The sequence below is a fragment of the Rhinolophus ferrumequinum genome, chromosome 13 (genome assembly GCF_004115265.2).
Source record: "Rhinolophus ferrumequinum isolate MPI-CBG mRhiFer1 chromosome 13, mRhiFer1_v1.p, whole genome shotgun sequence".
Taxonomy (NCBI): Eukaryota; Metazoa; Chordata; class Mammalia; order Chiroptera; family Rhinolophidae; genus Rhinolophus; species Rhinolophus ferrumequinum.
This window is the reverse complement of record NC_046296.1, coordinates 51,932,472-51,954,805: the sequence shown is the minus strand read 5'-3', so window position 1 is coordinate 51,954,805 and position 22,334 is coordinate 51,932,472. Positions and strand designations below refer to the sequence as shown.

General features: G+C 37.5%; 1 protein-coding gene across 1 annotated transcript in view; it reads left to right on the top strand.

Moving 5' to 3' along the window:
• CLIP4 (CAP-Gly domain containing linker protein family member 4) overlaps positions 1 to 12,448 on the top strand; it is a 54,130-nt gene extending 41,682 nt beyond the window's left edge. The window contains 4 exon segments of the mRNA XM_033124214.1: positions 478 to 542; positions 5,994 to 6,066; positions 12,011 to 12,164; positions 12,166 to 12,448. Of these exon segments, the coding sequence (XP_032980105.1) occupies positions 478 to 542; positions 5,994 to 6,066; positions 12,011 to 12,164; positions 12,166 to 12,333 (460 nt within the window). The 3' untranslated portion in view covers positions 12,334 to 12,448.
• Positions 12,449 to 22,334: the final 9,886 nt, after the last annotated feature.

The following is a 22,334-nucleotide window of genomic DNA, read 5'->3' as shown; positions in this document are numbered from 1 at the left end:
AATATAAAGTAAAAAATGTTTAATTGTATTGGCCATACAATTTATCAGAAAAATCACACATATACACAGACTCAGGTGATATCTTTTTTTAAATTTAAGAATGTGATGTTTTTACAATTATAATCTAACATTTCTTAAATTTAATATGAAATAAATTTATTTTCATATATTTTAGTTTCAAATTTGAAGATAAAGTTTCAAAGGAATAAAGTCAGGTCCCTATTTTAAGTGAATTCACTTGAAGTTGACTGTTCCTGTACTAATTATCCTTAGATTACAAGGAAATTTTCTGTTTGCTTATTGCCTGTCTCTGATGCTAGATTGAAGTTCGTTCCTGGTTCATAACAGATGTTCAATAAATGCTTGTCGAACAAATGAAATAAGAACCATTGGTGTGAAAACCTCAGTTAAGAGCCAGTGTTAAATCCAAAAACCAGCTACTTCTAATAAGGTTTGCATTACTTGTTTTATTCACAGAGTAACAGATTCCCTGGACACGCTTTCAGAAATTTCTTCGAATAAACAGAATCACTCTTACCCTGGTAAGATTACAGTTCTATGTTCCTAAAAATTATTCCTTTGCTTTTATTTATTTATTGAAGCATTTTATTGTGAAATATATTTGTATAAAAGAGTGTATAAAATGTGTTTGTGGCTTGTGTAATCATAAAGCAGACATCTATTACCCACCGCCTAGCGAAAGGAGACAACTATCTGAGCTCTAGAAACCCCTGTGCATCCCCCTAGCTCCTCTGTCTCCCTTTTCATATACCCTGTCCTCAGATATGAGTCTTGAATTTTACGTTAATTATTCTTTTGATTTCCTTTATATCTTTATCACCCATATATAGATACATCAACAAATTTGCTTGTTTCATTTTGAGTGTTGTTTGCTATTTTGTTATTTAGTGTTCCCTTAAAATGTATTATTCATTCTATACATGATGGTTATTTAGATTATATCCTGTTTTTACCACTGTGCACCTTGCCAAAAGTTTCTCTAGGAAGGCCAGGCCTGGGGTAGCCATGTCTGCAGCCTCCTTAGGGAACGCGGAACTGTTTGCTTCCCATGGGCAGCCGATGAGTCTCTGCTGCTCCTCACCTCACCAATACTAGTCTGCTCTGACTTAGAAGTCTTTGCCCATCTGACAGATTTAAATGGTCTCTCATCGAGGTTCAGACTTGCATTTTCTGGATTACAAATGAGGTGGAGCCTATTTTCATGTTTATGAGCCATCTACATTTTCTCTTTTATAATGTACCTGTTCAAGTCTCTTGTCCATCTTCCTTTTGGTTGGTTTGTCTTTATCTTATTACTTTGTAGGTTTCTTTATATATTTTGGACACTAATATTTTGTCAGTTTTTGTGTGTTGCATATATATTGCCTAGTTTCTGACTTGTCCTGTGCTGCCTCCCTTTTTTTTGGGTATATTTTGATGAGCAGAAGTTATTATTTTTTAAGTAGTCAAAATAGCAAACCATTATATTTTGCATATTTTGTCTTAAAATTTTTTTTCCTAAAACAGACATCATAAACATATTTTCCTATATTGCTGTCTGAAAGGTTTCTATTTTTGCTTTTCCTCTCTGTCAGTTTACCTGCAATTGATTTTGCATATAGTAAGGATCTAATTTTATTTTTTTCCATATGGATAGCCATTGGTGAAAGAGTGATTTTTATAATACCAGTCTTTAAATGTTTGTTGAGGTCAACTTTATGACCTATGGATTTTTGTCATTCTAAATAGGTGTATAGTAGTATCTCGTTTTATTATAATTTGAAATTCCCTAATGACATATGATGTTGACATATGATGTTGACACAGTTTGCTAGGGCTAGCATAACAAACTACCACAGATGGGGTGGCTCAAACAACAGAAATTTATTTTCTCAATTCTGGAGGCTGGAAATCCAAGACTGAGGGGTCGGCAAGGTTGTTTCTTCTAAGGTCTGTCTCCTTGCCTTATAGACGGCTGTCTTCCTCTCGTGTCTTCATGTGGTCTTTTCCTCTGTGTCTGTGTCCTAATCTCTTCTTGTAAGGACACTTGTCATACCGGATTAGAGCCCACCATATGGCCTCATCTTTCCTTAACTACCACTTCACTACTATCTCCACATACACTCTCATCGTGAGATGCTGGGGGCGAGGATTTCAGCCCCCAGTATCTCGCAGTGTGAGTGTATGTGGAGATATGATTTTTTGGCAGGGGCGGGGAATGACGCAATTCAGCCCACAATAGGTGATGAGGGTCTTTTCACATGCTTATCTGCCATCTGTACATCTTTTTTGGTGAGTTGTCCATTCAGTTCTTTTGTCCATTTTTAAATTGTTTTCTTATTGTTGAGCTTTAAGAAGTCTTTGTATATTTTGGATGTTAGGTCTTTCTCAGAATATGTTTTACAAATATTTTCTCTCAGTCTGTGGCTTGTCTTTTCATTGTCTTTCACAGAGCAGAAGTTTTTAATTTTAATTAATCCATCATCAATTTTTTCTTGCATGGATTGTGTTTTTGGTGTTGACAAACCCAAGATCACCCTGATTTTCTTCTGTGTTATCTTCTAGGAGTTTATAGTTTTGCGTTTTACGTTTAGATCTATGATTCATTGAGCCAATTTTTGTGTAAGGGATAAGGTCTGTGTCTATAGATTTATTTATTTTTTTTGGCATGTGAATGTCTAGTTGTCCATCACTATGTATTAAAAAGACTGTACTTTCTCCATTGAATTGTCTTTGCTCTTTTGTCAAAGACCGGTTGACTATTTAGGTGGGTCTATTTTTGGGCTTTCTATTCTCTTCCATTGATCTATTTGTTTATTTTCTCTAATACCTCACTGTTTTGATTACTGTAGCTTTATAGTAATTCTTCAAGTTTAGTAGTGTCAGTCCTCTGACTTTGACCTTCTTCTTCATTATTTTGTTGGTTTTTCTGGGCCTTTCGCTTTTCCATATAAACTTTACAATCAATTTGTTGATATCCACAAAATAATTTGCTGGGGTTTTGATTGGTATTAGATTGTATATATAGGTCAAATTGGAAAGAACTGGTCTCTTAATATTGAGTCTTCCTATCCATAAACATGGAATACCTCTTCATTTATTTAGAGCTTTGATTTCTTTCATCAGCATTTTACAGTTTTCCTCATATAGATTTTTTATATGTTTTATTAGATTTATACCTACACTACGTCACTTCTTGATGTTAATACAATGATACTGCTTTTATAATAATTCTTTTTATCTTATGTCAGCTTTCTTTTTGTTAACCATTTGCCTAATATATCTTTTTCCTATCCACTGCCTTGTAACCTTTCTATGTTCTTATGTTTTTGGAATATTTTCTAAATAGAATATAGTTGGGTTTTACTTCTTCTTCTTCTTTTTTTTTTAAATATGGTCTGATAGTCTTTGTCTTATAACTTGAATTAGAGTTTCACTTATTCCATTTATTTTAGTTACTAATATATTTGGATTTATTTATGCTATTTTACTTGTTTTCTACTTTTTCACTTTTTTATATTCAAATGTTTTTCTTTCTTGACTTCATTCTGGTTATATTCTTACTCCTCTTCTTTCCATTTTATTCTCTGTGTGTATAAAAGTTTTACCTATGAATTTGTTTCTTAGTAATTACTATAGGTACTTGGACATACATACTTAGCAAAGTCTGAGGTTAATTATTATATTTACTCTTTCCAAAAATAATAGAAAAATTTTAGAAAACAAGTCATTCAGTTTCTATTTTATTTCCCCCACAAATTTCACATTATTATAATGGTTTTTAATATTATATAGCCAATATATATTTTTTTCTTCTGCGAAGGTAATTCCATTTTTTTTTATAACCAATATTTTTTTGATTTGCTCACATACTTACCAATATCTAGTCATTAATCTTCAAAACTTCCACTTGGGATCATTTTATTTCTACCTCATGTATATTCTTTAAAATCCCTTTTAAAGGGTCTGTTGGTAGCAAAGTCTCTCAGTTTTTGTTTGTCAGTGATAGTCTTACTGGGTAAAAGTAAAAATTGGTGAAAATTTTAGTTGGACGGATATTTTCTCCCTGCACATTGACAGAATAATTCTACTGTTTTCTATCTTCTGTCCGTTTTTTTTTTTTGAGAAGTCAGCTATATGTCTGTCTCATCTATATTGTTGTAGATGATTTACTTTTTTAATTTTTATTTTATTTTATTTGTACTGCTTTTAAAACTCTCTATTTTCTTTGTGTTGTACAGTTGTACTATGATGTGTGTAGGTGGAGATTTATTCATCTGTTTGGCATTATGAGTCTTCTTGGATCTGGAAATTCGTATCTTTGATCATTTCTGTAAAAATTCTTCTTCATATACTTAAAATGTTTTCTCCTTCATTCTCTTTATTATTTATTTCTGAAAGTCTGGTGAATTGTATGGTACACTTTCTTACTTTCCCTTGCCTCTTTCATATTTTTCACAATTTTGTCTTTCTGGACAGCATTCTGGATATCTTCAGATCTGTCTTTTCATTTCCTGATTCTTTCTTCAGCTATGTTTATTCTCCTGCTTAATCTCACCACAAAATTTTTAGTTATGAAATTTTCATTTAGTTTTTTTCTTTCTGCAAATGTATTTGGTTGTTACTTATTGTGACTTATTCTTTCCCCATATTTTCAAATTTTTCTTTTATGTCTTTAAACATTTTAAATGTTATCTTTTATTTTATGTTAAATAATCCAATATTTGAAGTGTTTGTGAGTCTGATTCTATCATCTGTTTCTGTTGAGCCTAACTTATGGTGCCTTTTATCCTTGTAAGTTTTATCGTTTATTATTGTGAGGTGATAATTTTACTCAGAATTGAATGTATGAGAATTTTTGAGGCCTGGGTTGATACCTCCAGAAAAGATTATGTTTACTTCTACCAGTTGTCTGGAGGCACTGCCAACCTGGGACTACTTTAATTTATATTCTGTGCAATTTTTTTTTTAATATAACACAGATAAAATGAAATTCGCTTATGATCACAAATTTTGAGGGGAGACAATTTTGCCTTTTTCTGAGCATTAACATTGACCCAAGCCACTTTCCTTTGTTTTTGTCCAAATGGTGTTTCATTTTGTTTCTCATTTAACCTTACACTGAGGGCTTGCTGTGTGGGATCCTCACTTCAACCAGTAGTCTTGTTAGAATCCACGTCTTGGCAGGCCGCCGGCTTTCTGTCCTTCCTGGTCTCCTGCACAGCCAGTGAGGCAGAAGCCCAAGTTCTCTAAATTCCGTGGCGTCCCGTGGTGCAAGATGGCAGATTGCGTCAGTGCTGGGTTACCTCCCATGATTTCTTTTTTGGTTTCGGCCTCTCTGAAGTTGTGCCTTTTGTGACAGCTCAACATTTAAAAAAAAATTATAGTTGTTTTAAATTATACTCGCTTCAATCAAGAGATTCATTCAGCACATCTGGTCTGCCATTAACTGCCAGAACTGGAAATCCCATTCTTTTAAAAAACATTTTTAAGAAATTCTACCTTTCTGTGAAATTAAACAACAACCAAAAAATTGCTCTGTCATTTGAGGATGACAACAATCTTAAGTTCTGAAATTTATTACTCAATATTTTATAAATTGGATATATTTAGTTATAGTGTTTTCTAAATCATTTTTCTTTTTTCATATGATTTATCAAGATTATAATATTTGAGAGTAAAAAGATTCAGCTTTATCAATGTATAATTCAGGTTTATTTGGTTTTCAAGAAATTTTATAATAAAACTTCCAACAGTTATGTCATGATCTTAACTTACTCATACGCGTGCATCGTGTGTGAGAAAGGTAAGATCAAGATTTGTCCAGAAATCTGAACTACTTTTATATTCTATATGTTCTTTCTTTATTTTCTATTTCCAAAGAAACGTTAGATATAATGAAACATGTATAGAAGAAATTATAAAGATAACTTAATAAGGACTGCAAATCGGTGATTTACTTTTCCTCTTCTGACCTTAACTTTCGTATTTAGGTTTTAGGAGAAGCTTCAGTACAACTTCTGCTTCTTCTCAAAAAGAGATTAACAGAAGAAATGCTTTTGCCAAGTGAGTATTAAGAAGATTTAGAAAAACACCTTTCAAGGGGAACATGACAGGATTCTATGAAGGAAGAAAAGTGAAATTTTGTACCTTTTACATTGCTTGGTAGAATTTTAACACTGAAGGAGAAAAGGTGTGATGAGTGTATTGAGAAGAGTTCTTCCTCCCTCCTTTGCGAGCTCAATTAAAAATGTCACCAGTGACTAAAGCAGTATACTGCATATGTTTTCAAAGAAGTTTAGTACTGTTAATAGAAGTTGGTGGAATTTATACTTTGTGTTATTATTGAATAAGGCAGATTGATTTTAAACTGTTTACTTAATTAGTCAGAGATTTGATTCAATGTGCTCAGCAATACTTAAAAGAAATGTCAGGCCTATTTGCATAATGTAATCTTACTATTAGTTAAAAAAAATACTTCCACTTCGTCTTGTAGAATATACTGTTCAAAATGCTTTTTTTTGGTTTGTTTCTCTGTAGAGAGTCCTTTCTCTTTTTCATTTACATTTATTTTTCCCCACACCCACTTTACACCCCCTAATAGTTTTCTGTCACTTCTAGAGGAATGTGAGGATCATATGGACTGGTTGGGTTAAGGAGTTCTTTTTTTTTATTCGAAATCCTTCCAAGGAATCTACAAACAGTGCAAAACCAGCTGAGTAGGGCAGTGCACATGGGTGCTTAAGTAGTGGGACCCTAGAAGCCACTAGAAGTTAGAGCCCAGGCACTAGAACTTGACCATCAGCTGAGCAGCAGGCAGGTGTTCCTGTCAGAACCTGGGGTGGAGTTATTGGGAGGCTTCACTAAGATCTGACATCGCACTTGAGAGCCCTGACTCATCCAAAGGCACTGTCAGGTACTGTTTTAGCACGGTGGGTAGGCGTGGTGTTTTCTTCCCCCCTTCCTTAAAAACCTTGTGAGAATTTTGAAGTTGATCTCCTCACTTGAGTAGATGAAAGAGTTTAAGGGCAGTAACATACGGTCCAGTTTATTGAAGATATTGGAGGTCTCAGGCAGAATGGAAGAAATTACTAAGGAGAGGCCACCAGGACGTAAAGGATTCTGAGGGGGGAGGTATCAAAATCAGTGTCGAGATGTTGGTGAGTGGAAGAGCATGGTACAGAGAAACAGGAAAGGAGGAAAAAAACCCCGAGCCAGGGGAATTATACCGCAGGTCTGCGTGTGCACAGGTGATTTGTTGACATTGAGAAGAAAATATCAGTACTTCTGTTTGTTTTCTATGAAAATAAAAATGAATGAGGCTTTACTGAGACTTGTACAGATTGATACTCGTACCTGCTTAAAACAAAGAATAAACATACGTTTGAAGATATATACTGAATTATTTTTGTTTATAGAATGTGTGACCAAAATGTGTGGTGATCAGTATTGTAAGGAACAAAAGAAGACTTTAGGTGTTGGCTGGTCCTAGGAGACGTATCCCCTATCTTAGTGGTGAGAGAGACATTAGAGTGATTGGGTGACCTCCTGCTGAGGGGACAGAGTTGATTGTACATTGTGCTGTTGCTAACCTGGAAGCATGATGTATTCTGAAGACAATAGGTTGAAAAAATAAGTTTACTAAGATTTCCCAAACACGGCACCATTTTCTTATTTATTCATCTGGAAATAAATTACACTTCCAGAAGAAACGTGGAAAACATAGTCAGAGATGATGGAAATTTCTGGGTAAGAAACTCAAAGGACTTGGGGCAAAGACGTGTTTGTCCCACGTTGAGTGAAACAGAACCGAGGCAAGGGGATGGGGCAGCCTCCCATACCGTCTGTGTGAGAGAACAGGATTTGTTTTTCTAGATCGTTTCTTGAGATGAGTACATTTCAGAGGAAAAAAGGATGGAAAGGGGGTTGGAAGCATTTCTTCTGTCTTCAGCATTCTATATACACCGAATGCCAAGAACAAGGGTAACGAAGAAAGGGGAGCTTGAGATTGAAACAGAGTGTCGCAAAAAGCCGGTGGGCACAAGGCTTCATCTCTCACACTGTCCTCATCCAGCCTGTGATCTGTCACATCTGTCGCTACGCCTCTTCCCCTCGTTACCAGCTTATTTCAGCTCCTCTCTGTGTCATTACAGTGTGTCCGCTTAAAAGTCTTCATTGCATCCTGTCTGTGGAATCCAGCCTATTGACACGATTTGTTTGGTTGGCTGAAATTTGAATGTCTCGCGGTAGAACTCATATAATCCCGTTTGCCGCAGGCTCCATCATTTCACATCATCCGTTTGTGTTTTCTGCCTGTCCGCTAAAGCTTTTGAGTGCTTGCACCCAGAACGAAGCCCAGAGGCATTGGCACTGCAGGTGAAGACCTGTATCACCGGGGTGTGTCTCTCTCCTGACTTCTCTCTTGTGGTAATATCCTCACAAGTGACTAGCAGTTCTCTATACTCTCTGTGCTGTTCCAAAAATAAAAAAGGAAAAAGTAATACGCACAGGACACATAGTGTGCTTTCGGGACTCTGTCTGCTTCCCCCTTCCGTCTGCTCACCTGTAAAGTGAACTCAGTGTCACTCCCTGAAGGATCTTGCCTGAGATCTCAGGGAGGATGGATTCCCTCCTCTCTCGTGCTCCGTCTGCTCCATACAGTCTCCGTCGCAGTTTCTGTAACATTTTACTGATAATACACAAATCCTGGAACCCCGTCCTGGACCAGCTATTTCATAGGTGGTCAGTTAATGAGTAAACATAGCTCTCAAATGCAGGTCAGTTCTAAATGTCTCACTTCCCTGGGATTTTAGAGCTTCGGGATAAGTTGAATCAAAATCATTCTTAATAGAATGTCAAGTCTTTATCCAAACCATTAATTTTGGTTTAGGTATTGAATTCATTTATTACTTGTTTCGTTCTCTAAAAACTTTTGATTATGAAAGTTGATTGTACAAAATTGGAAAAATTACAAAACACTAACTGCAGATAAAGATCATCTGTAATTTTATCACCTAGATGAGATTATCACTATTAGAAATTTTGGTATATGCTTTTTCCTATTTTTCCCCTAAAGCATGTATCTGAACTTTTAAGCAAAGTTGGACAAGACATACTCTACATACCCATTGAAAGGTTTCCCCCTTTATACATCCCTTATCCTGTAATAGTTTTCCTCAGTGTGACTTTTGCTATGTATTAAAAGACTGCTGTGATATGGAAACTTTTTTTTTTAAATTGGGGAATATTGGGGAACAGTGTGTTTCTCCAGGGCCCATCAGCTCCAAGTCATTGTCCTTCAATCTAATGGTGGAGGGTGCAGCTCAGCTCCAAGTCCAGTCGCCGCCGTTTTCAATCTTTAGTTGCAGGGGGCGACCGGCAACCTTGTTGTTGAGAGCTCGCACTCTAACCACCTGAGCCATCTGGCCGCCCCCTGGAAACATTTTTATGGCATAATAAAAGAAAAAGATAATGTAACTAATAGTAGATCCCAAACTTTTAAAACATGTACCAGTGTCTATCTCCTTCCCTTTCCGTGTGTGTGTGTGTGTGTGTGTGTGTGTGTGACATCAGATAAATATTCAGTTTTATTTTCTTCTAGTTCTTTCTTTTATCAATTTATGCATGTAACTCTTTATTTGGAATTTATTTTAACATATAGTGGGTGGTAAGAATCATTCCCCCCCCCCCGCCCCATAACTATTTTTTACAGCATTCCTAATTAAATGTTCACTCCTTTCCCACTGATTTGGAGTTTTACTTTTTATCCCATAAGAAATATGTGTATTTTTCTAAGCTGTCTTTTCTGTTTCATTTAAAAGTACATTCATATGGAAGAGCCACCTTGTTTTAATTATTGTAACTTTATATAATTTAACAAAATGGCAATATAAACCTTGCTGTATTATTTTTCAACCTTGTCTTTATTCCTAATACCCATTATGGTTGTAAGAACCTGCCCTTTGTGGGGGAAGCCTTGGATCTGCGCCCCTCTCCTCTTTATCGTCTCTCTGACCTTAGACAGATAGCCTAATGTTTTTGAGCTTCAAATTCCTTGTTCCTTAGGAGAGAATACTACCTACTTCTGGTTTGGGGGAGGTCAGATGAAATAATGTATGTGAAGTCTTGGCACATAGTAAGTGCTCAGGAAATGATAGATATTGTCATTATTTATGTGAAATTTAGAGTAATTTTGTCAGGTTTCAAAAATCCCTGGGGTGAATTTGGGGAGAATTGACATATATATGTTTCTATTTTGGGATAAAGCTCTTTTGTGTTTTGTATGTTCTTCAGTAAAGATTTATACTTTTTCTAATAGGTATTTGTTGTTGTTGTTAACTTGACCCTCGTATTGTAGATTTGACATGGTAAACAATATTTTTTCCATTATATTTTCTAACTAGAATTCTATCACTTCTTGGTGAATGTGGCTCAGGGCAAGTCTTTGGACCTCAGTTTTCCTACCCTCAAAATTAGAGTGCTCTTTTTTTTTTTTACAGGGTCTTTAATGGGAGGAAAGGAGACATTGTGTGTGATATAGTGTATTAAAAAATACAAAAAATGAAGTAAAGTAGAAAATAAGCAGGACCCAGATTCTGTTCCCTATTGGGTACCATGCAGTTTTGATAACAGTTTCTGCATTGATTGCACTGTGGGGATGGGGAGAAGGGTTTCTTTTGGAGGAGAGGTGCCGTGGACAGAGGGTGAAGGCACCACTAGTGATGGTTTGTGGGTGACTGTTTTGGGAGGTCTCAGGTCAGAGGGCAATGAGATCCTGGCAATGTTTCTATTGTGGCTAAGTTCCTACTTTCGGTGACAGTGGAGGAAGCTCTGGGCAGTATTGGCTTGAGTTCCACGTGTGGGTGTCCCGTTGTTACCAGGTGGGGTTGGTGGTGGGTGCCAGCAAGCAGTACATGCTAAGTGATGTTTCGTTGTAGAGCAAAGGAGAGGACTCCTGCGCCAGGCAACCCAGATCCTTCTTACTGCTAGTGGCAGGGATGGTGGTACACCCTTAAGTGTAACTGGAGTTCATTCATAAAAATATATGTATATTTTCCAAAGTGGTGATTCACAGTTTTAAAAAATTAGTTTTATGTAAAGAAATATTTAAAAAGTGAACAAAAGGTAATTTTAATTTACCACAGCCAAAATGTGGTTCAGCAGGGTTCTTTTCCTTTTGCTTTATTTCACTAATATTGTTACCGTGTTTCTCCAAAATAAGACCTAGCTGGACAATCAGCTCTAATGCGTCTTTTGGAGCAAAAACTAATATAAGATCCAATATTGTATTGTATTGTATTATATTTGGTCTTATATTATAGTAAAATCAGACCGGGTCTTATATTAATTGTTGCTCCAAAAGATGCATTAGAGCTGATTGTCCAGCTAGGTCTTATTTTCGGGGAAACGTGACAGCAATAAAATAGGTATAGATGTATTTTTTCTAATTGCTGTATCACAGTTGATGCTTGAACACATAGGTTAAAACGGTGCAGGTTGACTTACACCTGGACTTTTTTCCGGTAAATACCTGTTGGGAGTCCAGGGATGCAGAAAGCTGACTGTATGCATTGAACCACACCATTTTATACAGGGACTTGAGCACCTGTGGATTTAATATCCATGGGAGATCCTGGAACAAATCCCCTACTGATACTGAGGGACAACTTGAGTTTTTTGGGAGTCAAAACTTATACGTGGATTTGCGACTGCATGGGGGGTGTGGCACCCCTAACCTCTCCGCTGTTCAAGCGTCAACTGTACGCATATATATAAATCTAAAATCCAGATGAGTGTAGTGTTAAAATAGTCAAAAAAAGACAAACTTTTAAAATGTTAAACAAAAGTATATTCTAATATTGCTATTTAGAATAAAAAAAAAATCAAGTTGTAAACATAAAGTATTCTCTTTGTGACTGAACTGAGAACCTGGCAGTGGACATGAATATGATAAATCGCATTTATGTGCCTTTTGCACTGAAGAGTTTTTCTTGCTCTTCCCTGTGAACAGATCGAAAGCTGCTCTGCGTCGCAGCTGGAGCAGCACTAGCAGCCCAGGCGGTGCTGAAGGGGCCGTGAGGCTGCACGAGGGGTCCCAGGTCCTCCTCACGAGCTCCAGCGAGATGGGCACCGTGAGGTATGTGGGCCCCACTGACTTTGCTGCAGGGGATCTGGCTTGGACTTGAGCTTCGAAGCGCCAAGGGGAAGAACGATGGAGCAGTGGGAGACACACGCTATTTCACCTGTAAGCCCAACCACGGAGTCCTCGTTCGACCCAGCAGAGTAACCTATCGAGGAATAAATGGGTCAAAGCTCGTGGATGAGAATTGTTGAGTTAGACTTCTGCAGTGTGTGTGTGTGTGTGTGTGTGTGTACATACATATATGAGGTGTGACAATTAACTTCGCAAACTTGTTGCAACGATGTTGCTAACTTTTTTGGTATCAGAGAGATTATTCATTATGAGTTTGTATCAACTGGACAAATAGTTAACCAAGTTTATTATTTGGAAATGTTGAAAAGGCTGCGTGAAAAAGTTAGGCAACCTGAACTTTTCGCCAACAATTCATGGCTCTTGCATCACGACAATGCATCAACTCACATGACACTGTCTTTGAGGGAGTTTTTAGCCAGTAAACAAATAAACTGTATTGGAACACCCTCCTACTCACCTGATCTGGCCCCCAATGACTTCTGTCTTTACCCAAAGATAAAAGAAATATTGAAAGGAAGACATTTGATGACATTCAGGACATCAAGGGTAACATGACAACAGCTCTGATGGCCATTCCAGAAAAAGAGTTCCAAAATTGCTTTGAAGGGTGTCCTAGGCGCTGGCATCAGTGCATAGCTTCCCAAGGGGAGAAGAACCTCGAAGGTGACCATAGTGATACTCAGCAATGAGGTATATAGCACTTTTTCTAGGATGAGTTCACGAACGTAATTGTCAGACCTCATATATGGTGTAAAATAGTCTGTGGCAAATGGTTGACTTTATTTAGCCATTATTGAAAATTTGAACATACGGCTAGCTTCGTACAAATCATCGTAACAATTCAGAGAGACCCCTTTAAAACGCTAGCAATGTGAGCTATGGAGCCATGGTTCCCTTAAGATAATTTTAAAATAAGCCTTTTTCAAAGCTTTTGAAGCTTTAGACCCACGAAACTTCTGAGACTTAGGAAAAAATGTGCTGTTAGGTGACCGACTGATGTTGCTTACTCTGTTTCATTTTTGCACATAATATTGGCATTTTCATTTGCCGTAATTGTGAAGGTTTTCACTAGCTTTGGTTAACGTATGATGTTCACATGACCTTTTTCTGCCAAGTACTGTTGGAGTTTTTCTTTCTTTCTGTGCTAATCAGTACAATAATAGTAGCTATGTGACTAGTGTATTTTTCATGTTTTTTGGCAAAATTATTTGCCCTTTCAGGAGTGCCTCATCTAAAGATATGTTAGAATTTTGGCGCTGGCTGGGGCCTGCTGTGCTCTTGAACTTAGACACTCTCCCATTGCCAAATATGGAAGTGGAAGTCTAAAGCAGCTCTTCTCTTACCCAGGGTCACTGACGTTGGTTAACAGAGCTAAGAACAGAACGTGGGTCTTCTGACCTGTGGCTCTTCTATATAAAAAGTATATAAACTCGGATTTTTCTTCTGTGTTGGTGACTGCCTCATCTGGATGAATTACAAAAGACTATGACTAGGTTATGAATTCAAGTAATAAATAGAAGTTTTGCACATACTTATTTAAACTTCCTTATTGGACATATCACACACACATACACACATACACAAAGCACTTTTAAAACATGATGATGCACTTTCACTTTTGTAGAGAATTTTGTCATATATTCTACCTGGGATATGAAAAACATTTAAAAAATTACACTTAAGAGAAGAGTGCAAATTAAGATGTATAAGGAAGAACATAGTAGTTGTTCATTTAAATGTTCATGATTTCTCAATTTTTTTGTTTTATAATTCATAAAGCTGGTGTTTGCTGTTGTTGCTCTTTTTTTCAATTGTTGCAAATTATCCTGTTATAAAGCTACAGGACTGTATCGTGTTTTATTTTCCTGTTGAACACGTAACAAAATAAGGTTCATAATAGAGTGATATAATAATGCAAAACATTTGTGTTATGGATTCGCATTGAAGTTTAGGTCCTACATATGTAAAGATATGTCTCTAATTGTAGTTATTTAGACTTTAAACTACAACAGAAATACTGGAACAGTTTGCTTTATAAAGTTGAAAGCATCCTTCAGAATGGAGCTAATTTTTTGCTTAGAAATAATATGTTGAACTATTTTGCAATATACTATTTAAAATCTAAATTCTGTTGCTTTGCTGCCCTTTTTTTTTAAAAAAAAAAAAAAACAACTGTGGTATTTCAAATATTGCTAAAACTATTTTCCTGAAATACATTTGCAAAATAAGCTGCTTTATAACCAAGGAATATTTTTATTGACTGAAGAAAATGACTGTAACTGCAATTAAAAGTAAACTTATTTTATTATACAGCTTATTTGTTAAAAACTCTATTTATACCTTAACATGAATGCCTGACTATATTGAACTCGGGTGTCTATAATTCTTCCTGGTAAATATAAAACACTGTAAGTTAGAAACAGTGATGCCAACACTGAATTCATTTGAGGTCAGAGAACCAATGTTCTCATATTTAGACTAGGATTATTAAATGCCTATAATGTGTACGTTTACAGATACTATACATACAAATTCGGTGTTTTCATTTGTGTTCTGCTTGTGAAATGTCATTCAAAGTTCACTTCTTGCGCATTAATAAAAAGGGAAGCTGTTTGGTTTTGGAATGGTATGTGTCATTTACCCTCCCTGCAATGGTGCTTTTCTCAGTAACTCAAGTGTACAGATGCTTTGTACTTAACGGTTTTTGTTCTTACAGCAATGAGTTGCATTTTTCTATCCTTATAAAGAGCCTTAAAAAATGTCATGCTTTCTACTCAACAAGTGATGTTTTTAGCCACCCTGTAGTATATATCTTGTGGACTGATGGACAGAGAGCCATTTAAGAAAAGAATGTGTTTCTACAGTTTTCTAAAATTGCTTAACTGTCTTTTATACCAGTGGGATTTCATTTGTTTAAGGTAGGATAGAACATTTTCAATTTAGATTTTAAAAATATCAAATAATTATCTACATCTGACTAAAAATTCTGTTCCTATAGTTTAGATTAATTTGGCAGGAATATTTTTGAGTGCTTGAAAGAGTTCGGATGTTTGCTGAATCTGAACTGAGACATTGTAATCTTGGTGTGAGTCCTTCTTCATGTTTTATTTTTCTCTGAGCGTTTATCACCCTTGGCCATGGTAAACTTTTTTTGCTAATTATTTCTCTCTTCCCTCACTGGATTGAGGGATGGATTTTTGACTGTTTCGTTCATTGCTTTGTCCCTAACACCTGAATAATCCTTGGCACCTAGGAGATGCTCAGTAAATGTTCATTGAATTAACAGAGGCAGTGCCGGCCACCGGTTGTTTAAAGCAGAGACATTATCCAGCTAACTTTCGACAGGTGGCTTTGAGAGACCAGGTGATGGAACAGGTAAATTTCATCCCTAGGTAAGGGAGGAAAGAGGGCAAGAAAGGTTTGAATAAATCATGGTAGCTCAACTTTACCCCAAAATAGGGACATGAAGGAGTTAGAAAATGTTGGGTTTGGTAGAAAAAGGGACAAGAAAGACACAACAGGGTCACCTAAGGCAGCTGCCTACATGTTTTTCTTGGGGCCAGCTTTGAATTTCTATTCTGCTGTGATGATAATTTAGAGAACAGAGTAATACTGTGTTTCCCCGAAAATAAGACCTAGCTTGAAAATAAGCCCTTGTATGATTTTTCAGGATAACATCCCCTGAACATAAGCCCTAATGTGTCTTTTAGAGCAAAAATTAATGTAAGACCCAGTCTTATTTTGGGGGAAACACGGTATGTGTGGTCTAATACGGAGAGAAAGAACTGAATCTCACCTGAGTGTGCCTAGCATTGGTCTCCCAGTGCCAAGCATTTTTATTTCAGAGTTTCATTTTGGATCTACTTGTGTAGAATATGTGATGATGTTACTTAAGCCACATTGACGATGGCAGAGAACCTAATGTGTAAGAATCATTCTTAATTGAGAAACAGATCTAGTAATTTTAACTACCCACCAGACATGTGTTATCTAAATGATTGACTCAGAGACATATACTATGTATCACCACATTGCAAGCCAATAGGAGAATTTACTTTTTATTTTTCTTCATGCCCTTTGCTTTACTACACTTATTTATAATACAAATACATAGTTAATACAAAACTCACATTATCACATAGATTTTTAGTAATTGTTTAATAATGCCCCTTGGTACATAGGCCCCTATTTACAAACTGTGTCACATAAACTGCTTGAATATACAACAGACATACCTAATGAAGCTTGTGTGTGGACATGTTAAGGTTTTATTACGAGCAGGATATGATGCCTTTCCATAGGCAAAAAGAATTTTTTCTACCCAAATTTTTGCTAAGGGTCCTTGTTATAGGAGGGGAAAAAGACAATATATGTGGAGGAATTAGAGTAGCTGGGCACATAGTACTGACAACAATATGTTTTCATTGTGCTTGGTAGAAATGAAACGTTTTTCTGCTTACAGCCTCTTCCTGGAGGAGAAAGGCACCCAAGAGGTGTGAGAACCTCTTCCCTCTTATCCCTTTAGAATATCTTGTATCAGATAGAATTTTCATGACAAAGCAGCAGCAAGTTTCATCATTTACTATACAGTTCACAGAGGGACGTATGGTACTGAGACGGGGGCAAGGAGTTCAGAATTGTATCAGTAAAGATATTTTAGGGGTTTAAATTGAGGCTATTAGCTTATCATGTAACCTGTTCTCAGTGATCAATGGTGTCATGTAAAAAATGCTCATAAACCTGGTTTAAGTTCAGCTCTAAAATCCTAAATGAACCCAGACATACCAAGTGTGTTGCTACTCTAGATATTTAAGTATTTACATGGGCGTCTACCCTGTTAAGCTTCTTTGTCCGGAGGAATTTGGTGTCAGGATTGGGTATTAGTCAGACTTGTTTGAGTCAGATAAATAAAATTAAATAGGGAGTCTCAGAAATCTACTTGTACGGACTGAGTTTGAATTTGAAGCATTTCTAAAGTGTAGAAAGTTTACAAGGTCAGATGCTGTGTGTGTCTCCTTGGTGTCCGTCAGTCTCATGGAGGTTATTTCAGCTCTGGCCCTATAGAGCTCTTCATGGCTTTACTCATAGACTTACCTTCCTGGAGACTGAACTCATTATTTTTCACCTAACAAATCAAATCAGACTGACAGGGAAATAAATCATGTTAAAAGCATAGTCACAAGCTCTTCTTTCTATTTTTGCTTTAATGTGACTCCTGAGATTCCGCGTAAATCTCAGTCAGCAGGTGTTAATGATGTTCCCTACCCCACAGGTCAGGTTATGAAAGGTGGGTGTTGCTCTCCAATAGTTTTGGGAAAAACATCCTAAAATGGATTTCAAAATGAATCTTCATAGTTGTAACAAGTGCCATATTGGTGGCAGGGAACGTGGATTTTGCACTACAGACAATAGTGAAGAAAAGTGGAAAATTTCAGCCCCCTTTTTTGAACCTGTCAACAAAAACGTGTTTCCAGGAAGAATTCCAATAGGTCATACATATTAGTTAAAATGTAATTTCCTCAAATGATCTTTTTCTTGCAGGGAATACGGTGTTTAGGGAATTAAGAAACGGCATGAGATTTCTTGAGGCCTCACTTCACACTTTGCTCGGAATGGGCGCTGGGAGGTGCAAATTGACAACTGACAGACCGTGTGTCTGATCTGTTAGCAGATGTTAGGTGTGAAAAAGGACAGCCTCCAAAGGGTAAGCTTTATGACTTGACTTTGCTAACAAGGCTGCAATAGTAGCAAAGGCAACAAAAGAGAAACAAGTGGTGTGACACGGCCAGCGGGAAGGTCACTAAACGGACAGGATTCTCATTGTGCTGTCAGCTTTGCTGCTTCCAGGAAAGCACCCCTGGTGAACCTCATGTTGCCAATGATATTTCTGACTTGTTAATGAGGTCTTTGAATAGGAAGAATAAACAGCGAACTGATACTCAACTTCTTTCTGGTCTACTTCTGTATAGAGATGAAATATCATTTGGCTCGCTGGGATGGTGCACTGACTTAATCGGCTTTGGCATTAGGTGAACGAAGAGTCACAGTCAAGAAGAAACACACACACACACACACACACACACACACACACTCACAGCCCTCACGTCCTACACGTGGTTAGGATTTACCTTACACAGAAGAAATCTCACTGAATCAGACTTCAGCGTTGGAAGGGGCCTTTGACACCAAATCGTTCATGTTTTTAAATGAGAGAGTTTAACGTGCCTGAGTCACATGGGTAGCTAGTTGTGGTCTAACACCTGGGTCTCTTCACTCCTGCCCAGTCCGCTTGCTGGTTCTCAAGTAATTGATGGGTGCCACACCATCCAAAATATTCAAAATGTTCTCGTGGTCTGAAGTTTTATCAATCTGATATCCATCTATGTTGACAAATAATGTCTTACCATGTAAATATCCTAAGGAATCATTAATACATTGGTTACTAAGGCTGAGTTGAATAAGACGGCCTTTCAACTACTACCAGCTGATACATGCCTGCCGCACCAGCGTGGTGGTGCTGGAGGGGTAATTGCCTTCCAGCAGGCAGTCGGCCTTAATAAACAAACGCAGTGGAGAGACGGCTTGAGTGTGTCAGGCAGAGGCGTCTAAGAAGTGGACGTGAGCCGGCACTGTGAACACTTCAGTCCTTGCAGTTTTCCTAAGGTGAGCCTGGTGGTGTCATCTGTATACAAAGGGCCACCCACTGTTTTACATTTATTGAAACCTGAAGAGAGGAAAGTCGCTGCTTTGGTTTTGTGGTTATAATTCATGTTCATCCCTCCCCGCACTTGTAGGTAATAGTCTGTTCTTATTCTGAGCTTTTCAAATGTTTTAAAGTTGGGCGAGGGCTAAAAATAGCTTTGTACATGAGTAGTGCATTAAAAAGTGAATACCTACTCAGGATACCAAATGGAAATAGAATCTTAATGGAGAAGTCTCACTATTCTCAGTTAGTCGTCTTTTAGGGCATCTTGTGGAGGGTTATGGGGACACTGGCCTCTGTATTGTATGTTCACATAACATGGGGAACCATCTCCTGCAATGAAATTAGCAAAGTCAGATTTATGTTCTTTGGGGACCCATTTAAAAATCATTAGCTAAAGACTGACAACACACTTCATACAGTTTTATGAATCTTGTCATGGGAGTCTGTTATTCGGAGTCATCTGAATTCATGCACGTCTTGTTTTAGGTCTATAAAGCTCAGGTGAATTTTCATCCTACTATTACTGGAGAAAATCTATTAAAGTAGCCTGATCACTTGGAATTTCTCAGTGGAATAAAGTTAATCTACAGTTACATAATAACTTGCAGCTATAGAGTTTACCAAGTAGTATATGGAGATGCCAGAAATTAAAAAAAAAAAAAAAGATTACTCAAATTGATTAAACATCTTCCTTTCTGGGATGCTTATTTTTAACACTTAGTTTGTAAGTGTGGTAGAGGGTTTTATATTCATCTTTTGAGCCGAAAAGGATTGGTTCTGGTAGGGTTCTTGCTACTGTCATCAAACAAGTGACAGATGAAGTCAAACACAGCACAAGTGGGAGAGCCAAGGAGGCCAGACAGCTGGTACGGGAAGTGTCACTGAGCTGCGGTGGCAGAGGGCAGGGACGCAGAGACACACTCTGACTTGAAATTCTCCCCACACCCAACCCCAAATCATTTGGAAATCAAGAGGTATGGGCGGGTGTGCTTGTGCTTTCACACTGTTCATAATCTCCCCAAGGGGCAGTGAGAAAGGGACGTTACTATCCTTATTTTGTATATGGAGATACTGAGGTACACGCAGGCCCAGTAACCCAGGGAAAACCAGGACTTACACCCTCACTGGGGGAAGAGAATCCAGGCTCTGACTACTAAGTAGATCACATTCTTAAAAAAAAAAATTAAGTTTTATTTGTGTTATATTGATTTGCTCTAATTTTGAGGTGCCGCATTTGACAAACTGGTCATTTGTCACAAACTGCCAATCTCCCCGTGGGAACGGTTGTGGACTTTTGAGGAGCTTCTTTATAGACATGGAATAGAAATAATTATTCTAGCTTGTGGTTTAATTGACATTGCTTCTGCAAGCTTTAATTGTGCCAGTTCATGTTCTATGTGGAACTTTCTTTCATAGTAAATGTGAGAGGCCACAGCCTCCGTCTGAATTGCCATCTCCATGTGGCTGCAGCAATAGTGAGTGGACAGAGGTCCAGGTTAATACCACACTGATGCTAAGGCCATACAGTGAGTTAAATGAAACCTCCTGAGGTCCTCGTACCTCAGCGTGGAGTTGTTTACCTATCTGCGAATACCGGCTTTTAAGACTCGACTGGCATTTGAAAATTGACATGAAAGTTGAGACTGATACAGATGATTAGAATCGAGACACCACTCTCCGTGGTGGTAAGGTGCAACCTGAAAATAGCATGGATTTGTTGTTTTTAAGAAGAGAAAGGGATAGGATTTTTCTCCCCATTAATAATAACAGTTGGGTATTGAACTACGTAGCTTGCTCCCTGGTTAATTGGTTATTGGTATTACAAATGTGAAATGAAATTGTCTGTCTCAGTTTTTGACAGTTTCTCTGTCATTGTCCTCTAGGAGATTGTTTCTCAAAGTGTGATTCTTGGGACCCTCCATGGGGTTGATGAGTTAGATTAATTATAATTTGACTATTTTTTTTAAGTTTATATAATTAGACTGTTTACTTTTGCACCTGGCATAAGCCCAAACTTTCCTGATACAATTATTTTGAGATGAGTTCGTTGATGTGTCCAGTCCATGAAGACGTGTGTCTGATGAAAATAGGTTGGCAGTTAAGAAGATAAGGGAAGGTGGTGTCCGGGGTACTACCTCTGCTTCTGCAGAGGAGCAGAGCTACCAACTAGGGCAAGGCGTCTGTGTAGGAGGCACGAATGCTTGTCTACCGTTGGCCTAGAACAGAAAGTGATGCTTTTGATGTAGGTGAAACTCAGAAGGTAGGGAAAAGGTAGATAGATATCCAGTCCTTTTGCTGGAGAATGCTTAGTGTTCAGCAAGTAAGAAAAGATGCTTTCCTCCCAAGAGCGATGCTTTGGCACAGCTACTACCAGGAAAAAAACTGGACAAGAGCATGGAGGAGAAGCAGAGAGAAGGAATGAAATGAAAACTTACACAGTGAAACATTATTACATAAGTATGTGTGTAAAATTTAATAGGTCCCCCAATTTCTTTCCATGAAATAAATTCTGTCTGTGAAAACCAACTTCAGAACTCCTACAATAACGTCACTGTCAAATCAGCACTCCAGATGTTCCTAATTCTTTTACTCATTGCCCCAGAGGAAAGATTCTTTGTTTTTAATTTGCATTTGATAGCTATAGAAATTATGCTATGTATATTTCAGCAAAGCTGTACTCCCATGTATGCTAGGATCACATGATTAAGGGAGAGAAAATGCAGGTGAACACTGGAAGGCAGGATACTGCATTAGTACCTCTCATTAGGACCACTGGAGGGCCTGGTATTCCAACGACCCATCTAGTGCTACAGGTAGAAACGTCAACTTGGTGACTTTCGTGATTGAAACTGTTAGAAGGTTTTGGCCTATTGACACTTACACTCATGTAGGGATATGTTTCTATGCTTTGATGGATCCCTGCTGCTTCAAATTGTTGTTTTTAAATGATCAGACTTAATTTTAATTCGTGGACAGTTATAAAAGAAGTAATTAGTAATTTAAATCTCGAGTGTTCGATCCAGTAGGAAACCTCACACTCAGTTGTTCACTTTTAGTAGGAAGGTTTTCTTAAGGCATGAGGCATATTAATAGAATGCTTTTGAATCTCTGGTTCTGGCTTGGGGTTGTATCGTACTCAAAGCACTTGGAATGTTTGCATTTCATTTAGATGAGTATATACACATTTTCTCTGTACTACCATCACTAGTCATTACATATTTAGGATCGTCGGGGAATCAGCACAATCGAAAGCAGCTAAATGTCATCTAACGTGGCATTGCAGTTAGTTGTCTATGGATTTTCTTTTCCAAGTAAAGAATGTCCTTCCCCATGCTGACTCATTGCAAATAGCTCCTTTATTTCTGTTCCCTGTCCCCTCAAGTGGTCCAGGTCCACAGCAACAAGGTAAGGAAA